Source organism: Pyxicephalus adspersus, chromosome Z, assembly GCF_032062135.1.
Source record: "Pyxicephalus adspersus chromosome Z, UCB_Pads_2.0, whole genome shotgun sequence".
Lineage (NCBI taxonomy): Eukaryota > Metazoa > Chordata > Amphibia > Anura > Pyxicephalidae > Pyxicephalus > Pyxicephalus adspersus.
Window position 1 is genome coordinate 6273723 of NC_092871.1, and position 20431 is coordinate 6294153.

The 20431-nt window shown below is 39.7% G+C and overlaps 1 protein-coding gene across 1 annotated transcript in view; it reads right to left on the reverse strand.

Moving 5' to 3' along the window:
- The window catches only part of DIAPH2 (diaphanous related formin 2), a 659108-nt gene that overhangs the window by 405084 nt on the left and 233593 nt on the right, over positions 1-20431 (reverse strand). The window contains 1 exon segment of the mRNA XM_072430145.1: positions 10842-10956. Coding sequence (XP_072286246.1) covers positions 10842-10956 — 115 coding nt within the window.

Genomic DNA, 20431 nt, shown 5'->3' on the forward strand with positions numbered 1-20431 from the left:
CTAAAGCACGATGATGTACGATAACACCAATATTTTTCTGTTGCATAAACTAAATTCTCAGCATCACAGTGAGCATTGATTTATGATTAGGAAATCAAAAAGAGAAGCATTTTTAGGCAGCATTTTCGCTGCGTTTTCAACTTCTGAGAAGTGCAAACTTTGAGAACACCCAGTGGTGACAAAGACAACTCTTTGGGTGGATAGAGAAGACAAGATAGAAAACTTATCTTAGGTGTGCCTGGACCACAGTTATCTAGAACGGGCCACAACAGTGAAATTTGTGGCCTAATATTTAAAATACTTCTATTGATGAGCTTCATATTGCTCCTTCACTATTTCCCACCTTTGATAATACTTTATGCAGATGGAGAACACTGATCCTTTGCTTACAGAACTCTTGAAATTCTTCCTATTGCTGGTTGACCTTTATTATTTTCCTTTACTCTTGACATGCTTTGTATTGCTGAAGGACACTACACCTACCTCCATCTACCTCTCGCCTCCTAAATCCTCTGCATTGCTGTAAGACTCTGCTCTTTCATCCAATACACTTTCAAGATTTACTGTATTCTAAAGATTGAAGTGCACAATGAATATTTAAATTTACCAAAATCTGATTTTTGTTTTTTTTTTCTATTATTGCTTTTACATTAATATTCTATTCAAAAATGGGGCAAATACAGTCAAGCAAGGATTTTTTTTTTTGTTGGCAATGAATTTCTTAGATTGGACTGATAGGCGTTTGTGCTGTGTATTACTGACATTCATTATTGATCTTGGTGGGTTATTAAAGTCCTATGTTCTCTTGACATGATCCATGTGGACAGTTTGGAGTTTTCCAGTGGTCTGATGTGACCATAATAGATAGAAGCGTGTGGTGGAGTTGCTGTGTTGCCAGACCACAGGACACAGACTCTCTGCGGCTCATCTACAGAAACCAATTTACCGTCATTCATAACACCCATCCGATCTGTCTTTGTTATTGGGTAAAGTCTTTTAGAGATGTTAAAAGTCACTCTTGTAAAATATAACATATTTGAGAAGTGATGATATCCCACCAGTTACTGATAGTGATTTCAGCTGTTATTTAGGGCTTAATCCGACTCCCACATGCAATGCACAGAATAACAATTGGTGCAATGAGTTTCTCTTCATTGACTGGTAGTGGTGTATTTTAAAATAAGCGGATGCAATGCACAGGATTTGTGTGCAATGTGCTGTGTTTGATTTTAAATGATTGGTGCCCAATGCAAAACATGTGGCAACTGCAAGGCACAGAACATCTGTCAGTTGGCTGAGTTGCCATTTATTGGCTGTATGTTGTGGAGTCATTTAAAATACACAGTATGCACAGATTTTGTGGGCTTCCTAATGCAGCGCATTGAACATGTAGGGGAGGATCGCAGCAGGGACTAGGCGTAGGGTCAGCATGACAGGAGTGCGAAGGCAGCCCCCAGCAAGTGTGGTAAGGTTTAAGTGTAAGTGGAGGAGAGAAAGGAGGTGGTGGTTAGGGGGGCCGAGTTGGAAGTAAAGGGGGAGGAGAGTAGAGGGGTTAAGTAATGGGTCCAATGGAAGTGATGAAGTTTTTTGCGAAAGGAAGAATTTCCCACCCACCCTCCCTTTCTTTGCGGTGAGGACGGATGGCGGTTGGGGCTAGGAGGGTAAGAGTCCTATTAGTCATTTGGAATGGCAACCCAGTGGTAGGGTGCCCATTAATGGTGTTATAGTGGGGCCCCTGATGTGGTGCTGGGCGGCTAGGGGCCAGTGTGGTTCAAAAATGGTAAATTACATTTGGTGGAGCGGACTTTACCTTTCCTAGACCTGCAGCATTGGGGGTTAAAAAACTGGAGTTGAGGTTTGAAATAGTGCACAGTAGGGCACAGTGTTTAAACAAAAGGTTTTTGGTTTACAGTTATTTATGAGTATTAAAGAAAGTTTTATAGGTTAGCAAAACTGAAATGTTAGTGTTATGTTAATATTGTGATAATGTGGTTATTTATATGTTTGTTCATGTAAAATATATGGTATTTATTAAAGTTATTATTGTTATTTATGGTTAAATAAAAAAGTTTATCTTTGTTAATAAACGGCTGCTTGCCAGCCATTTTAATCCCAAGCAGGTGTCAGTGTGTTTTTAAGGGGAGAAAAGGCTGGTAAGAAATGGGGGTGGGAATGAGATTTAAGTATGAATTAAAGTGTGAGAAATGTCGTAAGGGGGGGAAAAAGTTTTAGGTGCGGAAATTTCTAAGTGCGGGAAATTTTTGAGCAGAAATTTTGATGTGGGGAAAAAGTATGCTAAGTGGGGGGGAGTTAGAGGGGGGGAGTAAATGCTGGAGAAAAGGGGGCAAAGATGTCAGCCACCTGGCCATGAGAATACATGCACTAAGGTTAGGTCACATCCTTAAAATGCAACTTCCACTACAACATAGAAGGCTGCAGTAAATGCACATGAACAGTACAAAATCTTCACATTCTGTAAAATTGTGTGTGCATATTCTCCCGGCATTTGAACCCCCTCTTTTTCCACACAACTTATTGAAAGGGTAATCTGCTTTTCCTCGTCCTCCCTGCTGGAAGCTGCAAATTCTCCAATGACATCTACATCACCCAATTAATGAACCATAGCTCTAAGTAGGGAAGAATTGTTCTAGGGTGCTGCTGGTCTGACTTCTTTCAGCTAGTGTCTGGGTCACTTTAAAAAAATAAAGATAAAGTTGTTAAAGTTTTCAGTACAATGGCAGAGAAAAAGTATTTTTGCTCTTTGTCACATCAAGAGTTAGGGGAAAAAAAAAGACGACATAAAGAATAGTAATTGTGCAGAAAAACAAGATAGACTGTCGGGTCCTGGGGAAATTTGCACTGGGCATATTACTGCATCATGACTGATTTACATTAGGTGGCACTGAGCACCGCAGAAAACATAAATCGTGCAGAAAATTTAAAGTCGGAGATATTGACATTTTTCACATGAGACAAAACCCTGAAGATGTGACGGAGCAGAGAGTACTAAATAAGTGTCTGGGGGGCCGAGGAACATGACAATGCGGCTGTGAAGCCGGCCTTCCGGGGAGTCAGTGACAAGACATCAATGCAAAGTGGAGTTTTTAGACAAAAACCAAATAGGGGCAGAGAGAGGAGAAATTATTCTGCTGGATGGAAAAGACAGAGAGCTGCTTTCAGTGTGACCCGCATAATACCAGAAACAGACCTCTATTATTTGTTATCCATGCATAGAGTGATCTGCAGCTCCCAGACAGCCTACTGTACAAGTAAACAAGCTTCCTTGGAGGCATTAGTGAATATGTACAGAGCAAAATGAAGAACCGGAGACAAATCCAACACGGTGCCTTAGAAAAAAAAATGTCAAGAACAATAGCTGCCGTCAAAAACTTTATAAAGCATTAAACAAAAAGAAACAAACACTTCTGTTCAGCTTGGACACCATCATTCAACTTAGAAGACTAAAAAACATACAGTAGGTGCAGATTTTCATTGATCTGCCTCCAGAGAGGATCCCAACATGGAACCCGCTGTATACTAATGCTGAAAATAGTGCCACCACTACAACATTAGCGTTGATCCCTGCAACATATAGGACAGTCTGACCTGCAGAAATCCTTGGATTTTTTTTTTTTGTTAATTTGAGTAATTGTGCTTTATGAATTTTGTGATCATCTGAAGAAAGGGCTGGTGATAGCCAATGGTTAGACACGGCTTTCTTAGAATGACTGAATATGAACAATCCTAGATTTGAGGAGTATATTCTTTTAGGAGAAGAACATTCAGATCTTGTTGCAAGACCACCACTTTCATCATTACATAAGCTAAGGAGACCATCAACCAGTCCCCCCTAAAAAAATCAAACATTAGCATTGACACCGATGTCATTGCATTTGAGAGGAAGATTAGGGTGATGGACAGAGGGACATGGAGCTCTCCTCGAAAAGTCTGCCAATGGACTTTGAAGACAAAGGTGATGGCACTAGGTCGGATGTTCAGCTCTTTTAACATGAAGGGCCCGTGGCAATTGTCCTATTTTTATAAATATTAAGTAACCACATCTGAAGATCAGACAAATCAATATCTAGATAATGTATATCAATTGATTTATTTAAAAAATTAGCACACGGTTGATTCTTCTGATTTGCAAAACAATTTACTCATCACAACATATCAGAACTTTAACAAAATCGGGATAAAAATAGAATCTCATATGCCTCCAACCATATGGAATATGTAGAAGAATAAAGGAAGGTGTGTTCTGTGGTCCAAATTGCTCCAACTCCCTTCACCAGAGCCATGCCTCATCAATGTGTCCTTGGTACCTTTGCCAAGGATTCCATCCCTATCCTGCAGGGTTGTACAACTTTTAATCCCAGGGATAAACCTGTGCTTTACATCCAATGGCAACAAAAAGTCTGTACAGAAAAAGTCCTAGTCGACTACATAATACCACTTGAACGAAGTTCCCACGAAAGCTCTTCAGACATAATCTGGGTTCTGTTTTTGTTTTGGGGCACATTTCAAATGTAAGCCAATTTCCACAAGTAGAGACGCAAAAATGGTAAAAGGACAGGTCAGTCCTCGGAGGAAATTAAACTATAAACCGCACGGCGAACGTGCGTTTGCATTCTTTCTCACATAAGCTTCTCTAATGAGGAAGTGATCATTGTTCTTTTGGAAATCTCACTAATTGGTAAAATCTGCCATTTTAGGGGACTGTGCAAAAGTGGGAAGCGCTATTAAGAGGAGGCTTTTCAGAGGCTTTTAATGGGATTTGTGATACATTTCACAGACACGACAACAGCAGCACGACAGTGAGGAGGAAAATATATCAATCTAGTTTTGGTATGGAAAAAAAAAAACAGTACAATGTATCCCTCCTGCGAACCAATCGCAGATCAGTCAAAACATTAAAACATATGACAGACGTGAACAACATTGATTATCTTGTTACAATCACACCTGTCAAGGGGTCGGATAGAACATGCAACAAGAGAACATTTAGTGTTTGGACCTGAACCACCCCGGCAAATGTCACATGGCTGAACAATGGAACAAACCAAATCCAATATGGAAGGTCTTGTGGGGTGTTCCTGGCATGCAGTGCTTGGTAGTTACTGAAGTGGTCCAAAGAAGGACCCAAAACAAGGTCATGAGTACCCAAGGCCGATTAATGTATGTGGAATAAGGCCATCTCGCCCATCTGTCCAATCCCACAGAACAGCTTCTGTAGTAATAAACTGAAGCTGAAAAGTTTGCTTGCTGTGTATGAGACTGTGTGGTCGCAGACCAGTCAGGGTACCCATGTTGACAATCTCCAACTTTAAAAGTGCCTACAATGGGCAGAAGAGCTTCAGAACTAGACCATGGAGGCCGGCCAGTGGAACAGTGTGACTTAAAATATATGCTGCTGCTGCTTTTTATCAGATACCGCAGGACACCTCCTGAGGTCTTGTGAAGCGCATCCTTCAATGGGTCAGAGGAGAGCTACATATTTTCATGCAGGTGTTATAAAATTTTAGCTGGTCTGTGTAGAATATTGTATAATTAATGTGCCTTGAAGGCCAAACACTTTTTAGTGGTTCAGATATTTTAGGAAATAATGGAAACCCTGGTAAATGTCATGTTTGCTTTTGTCCCACCTGGAAGATTCCCCCTCACTCTCTGTGCCGGTGACCATTTTAGCTTGACATTGGAAGCCATTGTTGAAGGTATCCGCCCACGTCTGCTTACTACGTACTCAACTACATTAATTTACCTCCACGTTGTTGTTGATGTTTAATACAACCAAGGAAGATTGGGAGTTGTCATTGTTAGTGTATGGCCTAAGGGCTAAATACTTGGCACATTCAGTGAAGGAGTTGAAGACCTTGTTTACTCTTTGCCACCAATGCTCAGCATTGTAAGAGTTATTAAATTTTCTTTATGAAGTGCGAGTTTAAACTGAACAAAAAACTCTATCTTCTTGTCTTACGAGGCACAACTGTCTCACATCTTAACATTACCTTAATTGTTTTTTTCCAGTGAGGTATCAAGTCTTCCTCTGGTGAAAGAATTTGCAAAGAACCTCTAAAAGTTTAGTATTTAAAAAAATCGGGCCTGTGAGTAACTTTACAAGTCTGCATTAAAGTAAACATATGAGAGGCTTCAGAAGGGGCTGATTTATCAAATAAAATTGTCCTCTACTGCAAAACCTCATCATCATAATTACTGTCCTGTCACCCCATCACGCAGTCTACCAATGGAGACTACAAAAGGTCATTCCCAAAGCACATTACGCATGGTCTACTGTTAGCATCAAAAAACTTGGCCTAAAAAACACCATTCAATTATCTTTAGAATCAATGTTTATTATTATATATTCTTGTATAGCACAGGCAATTTAACCTGTGATTTACTTGTCCATAATCATGTCAGTGGAGATTCCCCCTAACATAATACATTTTAGTGGGAGGCCAAGAAACCTTTCTGAAGTAGCCAGAGGAAACCAATGCTAACATGGCAATGGTTTGAACATACCATTTTTATGCTTTCTTTTTGATGATACACACACAGTGCCTCAGCTGACAATAAAAATGGAAAGTCTGCATGAGAGAGCGACAGAGAAAAAATAAGAAAGTAGGAAACACATGAGAGAGATAGAATATGAGAGAGACCGTTTTTATGAGTATCCTTATCTACAATTCACCAAACTCCAATACAAATAGACTTGGGGCCAAGTCACTTTGCATGCACCAATCTTTGGAAATATTCAGCTCGTCTTTTAAGTAATTACTGAATGGCATGTTGAGCGCACTTCCTCTAACAGAGCCCCGGGATTGCTGACAGCAACCCGCATTCGAAAACAGTGATTGATAATTATTAGACCTTATCATCCATCATCATAAGCTCTTAAAAGTCCTGTCAAACGAAGTAAGGTCAGTCGACCGTATTTAATTGAGGATTACAAAAGCTCAAAGATGCAGCGAGCTGATAAACAAGGCAATCGTGTTATCAATTAGGAAAGGTTGTTATGATCATCGTTTCTAAATTATGCACATTAGAAAAAAGTGCAAAGGCTGGATAAGGTGTTGGGCTAAATTCAAACAAATTTCGATTGGTTTTGCTAAACAACAGCAGCACCAAAATATGAATTTTTTAGGTACTCATCATTTGGAAAAACAGTGGATCACATTGGGCTGAACTAACTGGATGGCTATTTACTTTAAAAAATCTCTGCCTTGCACAAATTCCCCACTGAATGTGCCCCTATGTACAAAAAGCAGCTCCATAAAGACAAGGTTTGATGGGTATGGAATGGAGAAACTGGAAGGTCCTGTACCTAGCTCTGACCACAATCCTACTGGACAGCTTCAGGATAAAGTGAAATGCCAAGTCCTCTTTCCTGACATTAGTACCTTATTAACCGATGTTCTTTTGGTTAAATGGTCACAAATTCCCACAGAATCAAACTCTAAAGTAGAATGTAAATCATTACCAGAGAAGCTGTTATAGCCATGATGGAGAGACAACTATCATATATACCGGAGATTTGTTTGTCCTATTAGAAAAATAATCTGTTTATAACTGCGTTACGCCACTAGACAGTGCCATGGTTCTTCCCATCCAAGACGGTATTAGAGTTTGTTACACACTTGAGATGATGGCATAGTGCCACCTACTGGCCAATATTAATGCCCAAATGATGCACAGAAGATACACAAAAAAATCATTTAACAGCAGGTGACCCATCTTAACCTCCTCAAGAGAAAAAAAAACACCTATGTTTAGTCCATGTGATGGATAATCAACCAAGCCCTCATTACCTTTATTTGTATAGCACATAGACATTTCAGCACATGCAGTTTTAAAACCTTTAACTGATTTTCAAAAAACTTTCTTTTCCTATGAAACTCAATATCCCTTCCTAAGTTTCATTTTTCATTCTTATAATTATTTCAACCCTCGATAAAATAGTCTGTCCTTTTTTTATATGATCAGATCACCACAGCAACTACAAACCGCGTCCTGTTGAGTAGCGCAAGTTTGCTGACCTACATAGGCTGCACACAAAGAGAAGGTCTGCATGATGCTTTTCTCTTATATATTTCTGTTTATCCCCCCCACCCTCAAATTTGAACTACACATGGGTACAACTGGAAACCAATAGTTTGAAGATGAACTTTAGCCTTTAGTCTACCATTGTATAAGTGCCACTTCTGTATATAAAAAAAAAGACAATTTGCCCACTCCTTATTAGGTATATAATCTTTTCTTCTTCTGTATTTCCACTTCTGTATAATAAGAAAAAAACAGTTCACTACTTACAAATATCATTTGTTATATAGCAGATATAGATTTTTGCAATCTTTTAACCCTCATCAGAGCCTAGTGTGGTTTCCATGCCAAGAAGTAAGACAGCTACTTCCAAAATTGATGCCCAAATATAACATCCATGGCATCATATTTAGTACTGCAATACAATAGCACCTATAGTACATGAGCATGCCTGCTTGGTCTGCTTCAAACAGAGAAATCCACTAACATTCTAAAATTGGTAATTCTAAACATTGTGAGCTTCATTTCCTGAATGATGGACATCCAGCGTCATCTATCCTTTTCCTTCCCAGCTAAACTATCCATGCACCCCACATGACAAGACAAGATCATGCAATATAAAGGGTTAAATTGCCTGTTCCTAATGGAACATAGCTGCTGGGTTCCTGTGATATGAAACCTAAAAAAATTTCTTCCATTTACAGAAATCAATTGATTTTGGTCATTTGTCCCCCCACAATTCCTTATGGCTTTCCAGTGACGGGGTGCTATCAAAATCTACAAAAAAAACTGCAGCAGTGTGGGGGAGCTTTAGGGATTTGGCCATCAGTGTACGATTGGCTGTTCCCCATACAGAAACGTTGCTGTCAAGAAGGCCACCCGAAAGGTCACCCGAAAGGTCACCTGGTGCAGTCAACAGACCTGGATGGCAAATTTAGGTAAGTATTGCTAACCTAACAAAGTAAGGAAAACAAGTGCAGGAGGGGAGCAATAAGTAGGCTGCAACAATAAACCATCAGTTTTGCATAAAATCACAATTCATCATGCCCCATCACATCATTTTTAGGCCAAACAACCTTAGAAATCCACTTTTCTCCCAATTTCAAAATTTTTTTCAACATTCCTATAATTCTTTAGGTGGCTGCCTTAAGTTTATAAACTTCTAAAATGTGTCACTTTTTTAAACTAATTATTGATCCCGCCAGAACCGCTGGTGTTAGAAAGCTGATTTTGAAAAATGTTCTGTGTTGGCTTTTAAACTAAGTGCGTACACTAATTGCCACCATTCCTCTCGTACAGAACCGGCACAATATATAAATATATATCTCAGTGTGTTCTATAGGACATCCTTTTAATATACTCTTCCAACATCATTATTTCTGAAGTTTTCTTTTACTTAATTACTGGTAAAAACCACATGAAAGTGCTTGCTTAGTGAAGCTTACAGTCTATACGGGATTAATTGGACACCGCACTGGTCAATCTGTTGGTTGCAATTACTAAATTTTCATTTTCTCTTTTTCACGCCAGTGACTGTGGGACAGCCGCACAGACTGTAAATTGGCTTATTAATCCCAAGAAATTTTTAAGAAGAAATCCTTTTAGAGTTGGTGGATTGATAAAAAAATGAGGGGGGGACTACATTATATAAGTATCGTTTTTTTTTTTTTTTTAATTTTAAAAAAAATAGGATGCCAACAGAAGAAAACGGAGTTAAAGAAGAGAAATGTATTTGTTAATTCAAGATTACATGTGGAAAAAAAGAAATAGTCTATCTATCTATGGAGGATGAGTGGTGGACAGAAAGTCAGTACTATACTGAAAGCAGACTGCACATCAGTTCTCATTATATTATGCGACACCTTCGACAATCCTTCAAGTTTCTTCATTGTTTGCCTGTGCAGCGAACAGGACCCATTGTGGCTCAGACAAGAGACCACATTCTATCCAACAAATAATGGTTTTATTTGTTCACTTTTTGGATGGGTATTTATCAGGTAAAGCAATCTTTCTGAACTTTTTTAACATGGGGAACCCTTGAAATAACTTTCAGGTCTTAAGCAACCCCTGCTATTTTCTAGATTTGCAGCTCACAGTACAATAATGGTCAGTTGGAATAATGCCTTTTAAACTACCAGCCATTGAGAAGAAAGTCATCCTCTACAAATAGCCAAGGTTACGTTAAATGGACCATTTGGGTAATGTTCACTTCCTTTCCTAGGAAAAGTAAAGCCACAAAACCATGAGCAACAAGTTAACCATGGCAAGGATTATGGTTGCCTCATGGAATCACATGGACTTCAGGAGAATTGATGGAGCTGGATTCCATGTGCTCTGTGGGGGTGGTCATGTCCCCTAAAGGGAACTCTTCATTTCAAGCTAATAAAGACAAGAGTGTGCAACATAAAAGGTCCATTTTCCTGTCCTTGGTGGATCATGGCTAACACAAAATCTTTGAGAACTGTGCAAAGTACATAACAAGCGTGACTTGACTGTGTGTGGGGGAATGAGCTCCCACCATACAGGAAGATATCCACCTGTAAGACTCTGACCTGTGAGAGTCCCCTGTTACAAAAAAATTATAAAAGATTGTATCAAAGACACCAAACATGTCAACTCCCATCTTTTATAGTGGCCGGTTGTTTGTTTGCATACCAATGCCTAAAACTTTAGGCTAATGCAGGTCATGTATTAAAAAACAAAAAAATCATTACCCTAATTACTCAATTAATTAGTTGAAAAAGTTGGCAAATAAATGAAAAAAAAATTGGGGAAATAAGAGATTAAAGTGGGTGACTTACCCTTGATGTGCGTTGCAAACGTCTGGCACAGTTTCTTGAAGATTTCAGGGTTTTCAAATTTCTCCTCCTTTGTGTTCACCCAGAAAGAAGATTCGGAGAGTTCCTGTGGTTCAATCTAAAAAAAAAAAAAAAAAAATTTCAACTTCAATATTTGGATCTAAATGTAAAAATGCCCGGTGTCAACAAAAAAGACCCTTGCTCTCTTTGTGTAAGCAATGGTTTCACTGAAAAAGTGAAATCCACGGCATGTGGCATGTGTTACATCTTTTCCACAGCCAGTCTTTCCAATCAGAAGAGACAATGAACTTTGCCAATTACATAAGTAAGGGGCATTTTAGACCTCTTCATAGAGACCACAGCTTTGGCATGAACAACAAAGGTCCTTTCTGTAGCATTCTGTTGGAGGCAAATTTCTCAGGATGTGAGTCCTTTGGATAGAAAACTAAAATTGAGACATTGAACTCATTTTTGACTTGATGCACCTGGAAGATTAGGCTATGTAATGACCGATGGCAAGATTTTAGTGTGGGGTATGCTTTTTTGTGCCAGTGTACCCCTGCCTTGGAGGAGACATTTAGTGGTGCCAACTGTTGCAGGTTAACTTAATCCTTCTGCAAGCCTGAATCTGCCTTAAAACTGGGCTTTTAGGGCCCATTTTGACTTGTGCGGCATTGTGAAAAACCCATCCCACACACATTGGTGTGTTCTGTATTAGGGCACTCATTCATTTAAAATGCATACAAATGTAGTGCATGCTGCAATTTTAAATTGCATTGCACAGCAAGGCAAAACCTAATCATTATATCAATTGAACATTGATCGGGGAAAAAATGTAGAGCACGCTCACTTAACAACCAGCACCCAATATGAACACCCCCGCTGTGGGGATGGGCCTGTTATATGAGTGCATGGCTAATATGCCGGATTAACCAACAGTATCAGGATGGTATGTATAGTATACCTTGTCCTGCAACCATCAACCAGCAGATAGATTGATCTGAAATTATTTTATCAAAAGCTGCAGATTAAAAAAATCGGAACTTTGGGAACGACATTAACATGTACCTTACATGAGGTTTTAGTGACCATGTTTCCAATCTAGGAAATATTGTAATCCATACATCACCCCGACGTGACATCTCATGGATTTATTCATGAATGGAATTTGCTATTAGGCCATGTAGATATTGTACATTATGCAGAGTCCCAACATACATGAAACATTCATAATTCTCTTTTCTGGTCTTTGACAGCATAACCTTGACTTACCGAGAACACAACCAAAGCCAACACAGCGCAAAATAATGGAATACACACGGCCCAATGAAATCTATTATTGCCAGAAGGATTGGGGAATCATTTTATCTAGCCAGCACTGAATTCTGACATCTCTCTTTATTCCACACTCTTTATTAATAAACAAACACTTTTATGTTGTAACCACAGAGAATCTGGTGTAGTGACTCGGGATCTGAGGTGGAGTGATCCATGGATTACGGGACATGAAATATAAAAAAGGCTGGATGAATGTGTACTGTTCCCTGTTGTGCGACTAAACATCTGGAACTGCAATGCCAGTTAATCAGTAAGGTCCAGTACACTGGAGCAGATCTGCTGCCAATCGGGCTGACTGATCCAATCCATATTCGGATATTCACAGTACATCCTGTTTAAATTTCCCGCCCGGTCACTCCCCCCAGCTCACCGTTCCTGCAAGATCACACGTCCCATTGATCAGGTCGGGGATGCGAGGTCAGAGGATACAGATGCCGGGCGGATATGGCAGGAAGACGCCGCAGGCTCGTAGGGACCAGGCAAGTTCTTTACAATGCCATGTGGCTCAGAGGTACTGCTTTTGGTAATTAGAATAACCCAGAGCCACACTTGGGAACACCCCCAGGGAGGTTAAAGTCATTACAAGGAAAGAGGGCACTCAATGCGTCTGGAGGAAAAAAAGTTTAATCTCCGGATAAGGAAGGGATTCTTTACTGTAAGGTCTGTGAAAGTGTGGAATCGGCTCCCTCAGGAAGTAGTTTCAGCAAGTTCTATAAATTGCTTTATGAAAAAGCTGGGTGATTTCTAGAAGCACAGAATATAACTGGTGATTAAGGCTTTAAAGATTTCAGAGACTGCCGATCAAGGGAACATTCGATTGGCTCATGGAATCAGGAAGGAATTTTTTTCCCCTGTTGGAGCAAATTGAAACAGGGTTTATAGGGTTTTATTTCCCTTCCTCTGGATAAACTATGTCCATAGGATTTTATATCTGGGAAATGTTTATTTCCCTAGTGTGTCCCTAATGAACTTATGTCTTTTCAACCTAACTATGTACTTATATCCTGTTCTGCAATGAGCACAGCTCTGCCATATAGTACAGTTCTATCTGGCTGAAGAAGGTACCCGATTATTCTTTTCTGCATAATTAATTAGAAGTCTTCTCCAACCTAAACCAGTGATTTGACAATGAAAGGAGAAGCAACACACTAAGGAGCTCATCTGTCTCCAATCTTATGCTAGTTTTTTGAACTCCAGAAGTTTTGAACAGATTAGTTCTCTTTACTTCATTTCCACCTCCTCCCGAGACTCCCCTGTGCAGACTGTACAATAGATTGTAAAATGATGATACTAAATAAATTCAGGTACACTGATTGCAGTTAATGATGTATTATTGATGGAATGGAGTAATAATACATTATACATACATTATTACTGGTGAGATTCTCCCTCTCCTTTTGCCCTGGTGACCACTTATTATATTTGATGAATATTTGATGTCTTCGAAATACAGAATAGAATGGGTGTGGTTTTCCAACTTCTTCCAACTACCCATCTAGAGAACACATGTTGAACAAGTATATGGGTGGTGGCCCCAACCACAAGAACCTTTTCCATAGGAAAAACTTCCCAATGGCTGCAGCACATTGATGACATCATATACGCCAAGGCATAGCTATCACATGCTGATACCATCCTTTATTGTGGCATCAGCAACAAGTTCAACAAGTCCATGGAATTCATCCAACAATTATATAACAGCTCGTTAACAACATCAATGATATCAGATAACGCAGTGTTTTCTGTGGAGACAAACTCATCAGCGCTGCGTAAAGTTGGCACTATATAAATCCTGTTTATTATTAATATTACTACTAATAATAATAATAATAACAATCAACGTGGTATAAAAGTAAACCATTTTTTCAGCACCTGAACCCCCCTTACCCCCATGCCTTCGCTGTCAATGTGTTTGGGAAAAGTTTTAATTAAGAATCATTGGCTTGGCGTGACGAGTGGGAGCGTTCTCCATCAATAACGGAGAGGAGAAATTTCTCATCAACATTTCTCCTTATAAGCAGCCAGCAGATAATGAATCTTATCAGAGTGGAGTTTTCTCAGGCCGGGGTTATTGATTTTTATCCAGCCCTCTCCCCGCGCTGAAATATAAGCAGATACCCCTGACATTTAATACCAGCTTCATAATTGCACCGTTTAGGCCCCGGCTTTTTCTTTTCTTTTACTAAAAGTAAACCTAAGCTAGAGGCAGTATATGTATGCAATATCAAAATATTATAGCAGAAATATCGATGCATTATCATGAGAAACTCACAACATTCATAGGAATTATCTTATATATCTTATTATCTGATAGAGCCATCTATGTAATATAGTTAGAGGTTGGATCTACTTAACCCTCTCAAAGCCTTTTTTTTCTCTACATCATTTTTATTTTGAATTTTTTTGGTATTAGTTGGCCAATATTTTTATTCCTTGACCAGATCAATTCCAGGTTTGTTGAATTACCCAGGTTCTCCCATGATAGTCTATCTTATTCTGTCTTCAAGAGATTTGATTAATCAGAACCATTGTAAAGAATGCAGATTGCATTGATGTGAAGCTGATCCTTTGGCTTCAAAGACATTAATATTTGGGGAACAGCCTATGTGTCCAAAGGAGGGCCCAGAGATATAGGACAACCTACTTTACCTCCTCCCATGCAGAGCAGCTGTAGCAAAGCTATTAAAAGTGCATTCCCTTTCCTAGTGTGGTGTCCTCATCCACAAAGTCACCCACTGTCACTCCATGCACAAGTAATTTTAAACCCAAAAATGATTATAAAAAAGGAAATGAATTTTTTTTTTCTAAATGTGGAGGATAAAATGGTGGTAGTTGCAATTTTTATCACACTTTATTTGGGCTTCTGTTTTACAAACTCAAATTTTCAGTACAATTTCACCTAAAAGTAATTTAGGGTGCATAAACACAATACTTCAGCTCCTGAGGCTTCTTGTATGTGATGTCATTGGACACGGATCTGTAGCAGATTTGGAGTGACAGTGGGCAGCTGCGCGGATGAGAACCCGGCACTAGGAGAGGGAATGCACTTTAATTGTCTGCTGTGCTATGGCTACCCTGCATGAGAGGTAGTAAGGTATGAAGTTGTCTAATCCTTGAGCCCCCCTGTGGGTACAAAGACTGCTCTCCAAAAATCTGCTCTTTTTAATGGGTCTGATTCATTAAAGCTTTCCAAAACTGGAGAAGATAGACCATTATGGGAGAACCTGGGTGATCCAGCAAACCTAGTCTGAACCTGGTCGATGATTGGAAACTTGATTTTATCCTCTCCAGCTTTGGGGAACATCAATAAATCAGGCCCAATAAGTCCAACAATGGTAGCTCCCATACTCTCTCCGATCTGTCTTAAAAAAAAACACACATATGGTAATAATAATGACATACTTGCAATTGTGTCTTTGATATCAGCCTCAAGGTTATATTAATCCAATTTACTGGGAAATTAATTTTCAAATTTAGCAGAATCATTAATATTGTTTTTAATATTTCATGACGAATTGCCAACTTTCAGATATAGGATACGTGGCAATAGATACGATCCAATCATGAAGCGGATATTACAATGTGTAACATGACAGGTGGTTGGCATGAGATCCAGGCATGACGGTTTTCTGGAAATGCAAGCCTATTATAATCCGACAGAGATCAGTCGTTTTTTAATATATATTTTGTGGTTGGTTGAGTTTAATTACTGATTATTACAGACTCAACCAGTGGTCTACTATGCTGCTTTATATGTTCTGTGGCATTTTATCAGTGTGGCTCTATCATGGATGGAAAGCAAAATGATGAACTAGACATGGATCAGCCAGGATGATGTTGGGGAGGGTTGTGGTGTGTGTGCGCGCGTGAAATTCATATGCAACTGTATGTTAGAGAAATTTGAGAACATTTGATGAAGGAACTGCAATATATTTTTAAGTACATATGTATTTATGGTTCATTACATCTTGCAGGAATTGTACTCCCTTGACAATGTCTTCATCCAATTTTCTCTTCAGAAGTGCAGACCCATATTTGTTCCATTTTTAAAGTTAAACTATTGTTAAAATAAAAAAAATCCTAGGTACCCTTACTTATGCAGAGACCTCAATCCCTCCAGTGATTATCCTTGATTTGGTCCTGCACCATCCTGGAATACTCCCATGTCCCAGTGCACCGCCATGTTTTTACATCCTCATTCTTCTTCTGTCTACATGTGTGATCTCTCACAGCACAGGCACTGGTGATGTATCCTGCTGTGAATGCCTGAAAAGCTTTCTGCTTATGCCCGATCTTGGAGTAGCCCAAAGCCTCGTTGGATACATGACGTATGTATAGTGTGGATCAGATTCTCCACTCCAAATTATATACAAAATGTTTTTCGCAACCCCAAAATATGTTCATAAGGATAAAGAAGCAGATATACGGAGGGCGGAAGTGGCAAACAATAATGATAAATGTACTTATGTATTAATCAAACAGAATAATACTCTTAATAAATAGCAGTAAATATTACAGAATCCAATTAAATAAGTAATAATATTGTCTTGAAAATATCAGGTTTAAGCGTAGTTGTAGATGTAGCTGTAGAAGGACTGCTGGATTGTGAGACAATCTACAAGCCTTATTCACCCATAATCCACAATACCTTGCAAGGCAAAATAAACCATCCATTGGACTTAGATAATACACAATCTTCTCTATAGTGTGCATTACCTAAAATTGGACCAACCATCCATTATCTCACACAATAAGTCTCTACCTCCCCTGAGGAAGCCATGCAGTGAAATGTGTCGGGAATGAGACAACTGTGCTTAAACCTAATATTTTCAGCCTAAGACGCTTGCTTGTTTAGTTGAATTCTGGAAATATTACTGCTAGTATTTAAATGTATTACTCTGTTTGCCTAATTCATAAAAACGGTTATCTACCCTTGTATATAGAGTAAAAATTGTGGTGGTAGGTCTGGATTAAGTTTGCATGATCAGGCAGGTTAATATTGCAGAAAAACCTTACCTGCCTGATCGCTGAGTTTCGGGCAAAAAGCTAAACTACGCATGGGCAACTTCAGGTTTAATTGCCAGGGAATCCCACCATTCCTGGCTTCTATTGCATATGAGGGGATAAATCTAGTTATGTCAACCCCGCACTCCCAATCAGGATGGTCACAGATCATTCGGAAGCAGAACAATAAAAGAAAGTTGTCTGTATTACACGTTCCTTTACAGGTGGAAAGCCCCCAATCCCTCCGCAATCCTGGGCCAATCTGTCCTGTGCCATCCCGCCTTCCTCCCAGGGCTAGCTGGACACCGGGCACTGCCATCTTCTACTTTCTTCTTGTGACGTTACCTGATATGTCACTGCACATGCGTCGGAACGGGTGACATTTCTTCCTGTCAATTCACAGAAAAACTGTGCATGCGTGAGATCCACACTTTTTTGTGTCAGGAAACCCCCTTCTGCCAATGCCTAATCATTTTTTGAGCAGCCCGTGAGATCCTGCAATACATTATGTATGTATCCTGGGGGCCTCCTCCAATTAAAAAAAAAAAAAAAAGTAAAAATTTTAATGATAGGTTGGATTTAAGGCATTATTCAGGATCACAGTTATTTTTTGGGGTAAGATTGTGGCTCAGAGATGACACAACCATGTACATTGTGGTGCCCGTGCAGTGCTTGTGTCCACAAATGTCCGACCATTCCCGGGTATAAAGTTACACTTATATAGTCTGGTTATTAGGAAAGTGAGGAAATGTTTCTTCCAGCCTGCAGCAGACTAATGACTTCTCAGCCTAGACTAAGTCACTAGACCGGAGCTCCATGATGGCTTTAAATAATAAAGTGCAGAAATATCACATTGCTGCCATGCACAGTATTGCCCTTTCAGCTTGTGCTTTGATGCAAAGAAATATTAGAATCTAATTTGTATTTGCCGCTCTGCTTCATCTTTTTGTATGGCATAGCTTTAAAGCTCGGAGCAAAAAACACAGGACACTTTTCCCCCTTTATTTACACATTTTTCACTCCCAAAGGACGAATGCCACTTGTGGTGTTTAATGTTATCGTTTGTAAAATTCTGTCGAGTCGCAGACCGGCTCTTGTCTACACTTATTATTCTGACGTTAATGATGCGACGAGCCCTCCGGGGCCCTATCCGAATAATAACAATAAACAAATCCCGGAGACTGAAGGTTCAAAAAAATACAAAACATAGAAATGAAATTGTAAAAAATAGGTTATGATTCGGAATTAATCATGATTTTCAGTATAGAAAGCTGGGCTGTCTGTGCTATGTGAATATTAATACTGTGCAGCTGTGCTCATGAAGGGATCAGGGCTTTTATTGGTTCTATTGGTGAACTACATAATCCAGCTATCTTTATTCTAATTGGTACAGGATTTAAACACCAACACTAGTGAGGATGATTCCCACAGCTGCACAGCCGTGGGAATCCTCCATCAGTGTGGGCCCCCCGGGCACTAGAGGTTAAATGGGGACAAGTCTCCCCATTCATCACCTCCAGTGCTCTGTGATTGGCTGAGGACAGGGTAAACCCTGATGACAGCTCAAGCGACATCAGGATGGTTGAACGGCTGCACAGCCGTGGCCGGCCGCATTAATTGAGAACAGTGTATGATCCCCGGCACTAGGTGGTTAAATAGGGACAAGTCTCCCCATTGAAAACCTCTAGTGCTCTCTGATTGGCTGAGTAAGGATTTCCTCAGCCAATCAGGGAGCACTATCCCTATTTCTGGATGAAGTTTCTCTATGCAGGGACACAGGACTCCCTGTGTTCTTGGATGGGGAAACTCTATCCAAGAGCACACACAACTAGTAAAGTGGGCTTCCACCCTGTCTTTATTGCCGTGGCAGTAAACACAGAAGGGGAGGGGAATCAACCTTTTACATAAAGTAAAAATGGTATTTTTAGGTCTGCTTAAGTAGCTGGTTGTTACCAAATGGTCATGTTTATCTTAGGCAAAAATGTGATGTGTACTGCAGTCTCCTAATGTTGTTAATCTATCTACCATGGCGGATTGATGACCTATCTGGATCAACTGTTGTGCATCTCTATGGGGGACAGCACAGCATGGTGCCACCCACTCGTCCTCTCCATAGGACAGAACTGCATGTACGGCGCTCATTCATTGACCTGACACTGGAAACCATTACAAAAGATCATTTCCATCAACAATCACCTGATTTCTATAATGATGTAATGATGCCACTGCTTCTCCTGGAGCTTGGCCGTTGCTGATTGCAAGTCGTATAAATGAAATATTATATTATTATTAGCTAAGAAAATGGTCTTTTTATTTTTAGAATGATATATACATATATAGATATATATATTAATATATACATACATCTAACTATTAATTCCCTTTCATTTTCACAAGTGAATACATTTTCACCGAGTGGGTCAGTGTCCCCCCTTCCACTCCCAATTCTTGCAACCAGATCAAACCAGCTACATTCCCGGGTAAAGTAAAAAGCGGCATCAGTGTTCGAGGAAGAGATGAAAGGCAACTCTGACACATTCGTCACCAGACTGAGAAACCGTTTTAGCATAAGCCTAAATCTGACTACACATCCCTACCTATCAGAGATAAAATTGCCGACTTCATAGGAAGCGCGCTCCTCGCAGTCTGTCAAGGCTGCTCCTTTTTTGATGCAGAGCCGCACTTCAAAAATCTGGGTTGTCTTTAAATCTCGACTTGCCAGGCTATTTCGGCTCATTTGAAAAGCAGGTGGCGCACCTTGGGATAGCTTGTTAACAATATATTAATAATTGTTTTGGCAGGTGACTCTGTGAATTCCCAGGCAGGAGTATGGAAATGACAGAATTAATTTTGATCCTTGTGATATCCTCTTATTGATGGGCAGTCCGGTTTCTCCAAGATAAGGCGAAAAAAGGAGTCAACATGCGTTTGGTGCTTTCATTCCTTCAATATTAATCAGCTTTCCGAGAACCAGGTGCTGAGCCGCTACAGCTAATTACACTTCATTTAAAAGTTTGGGATCTCACAAGCCCAGCTGGAAAACAAACGCCTTTTCATGAAAATGCTTTTCATGAGATTTGATGAACTCGGGCTGAGCAAAAACTTTTCTACAGTACCTGGAGGCAAATTGATTTAGATTGCTAAATAAAAAAAAAAAAAAAAGTTACTTGTGAGGGTGGCTACACTACAATACAGATAACCAGTATTCTGCCTGAGGAACTTTCCAAATCCACAGCATTCTTGTGATCTAT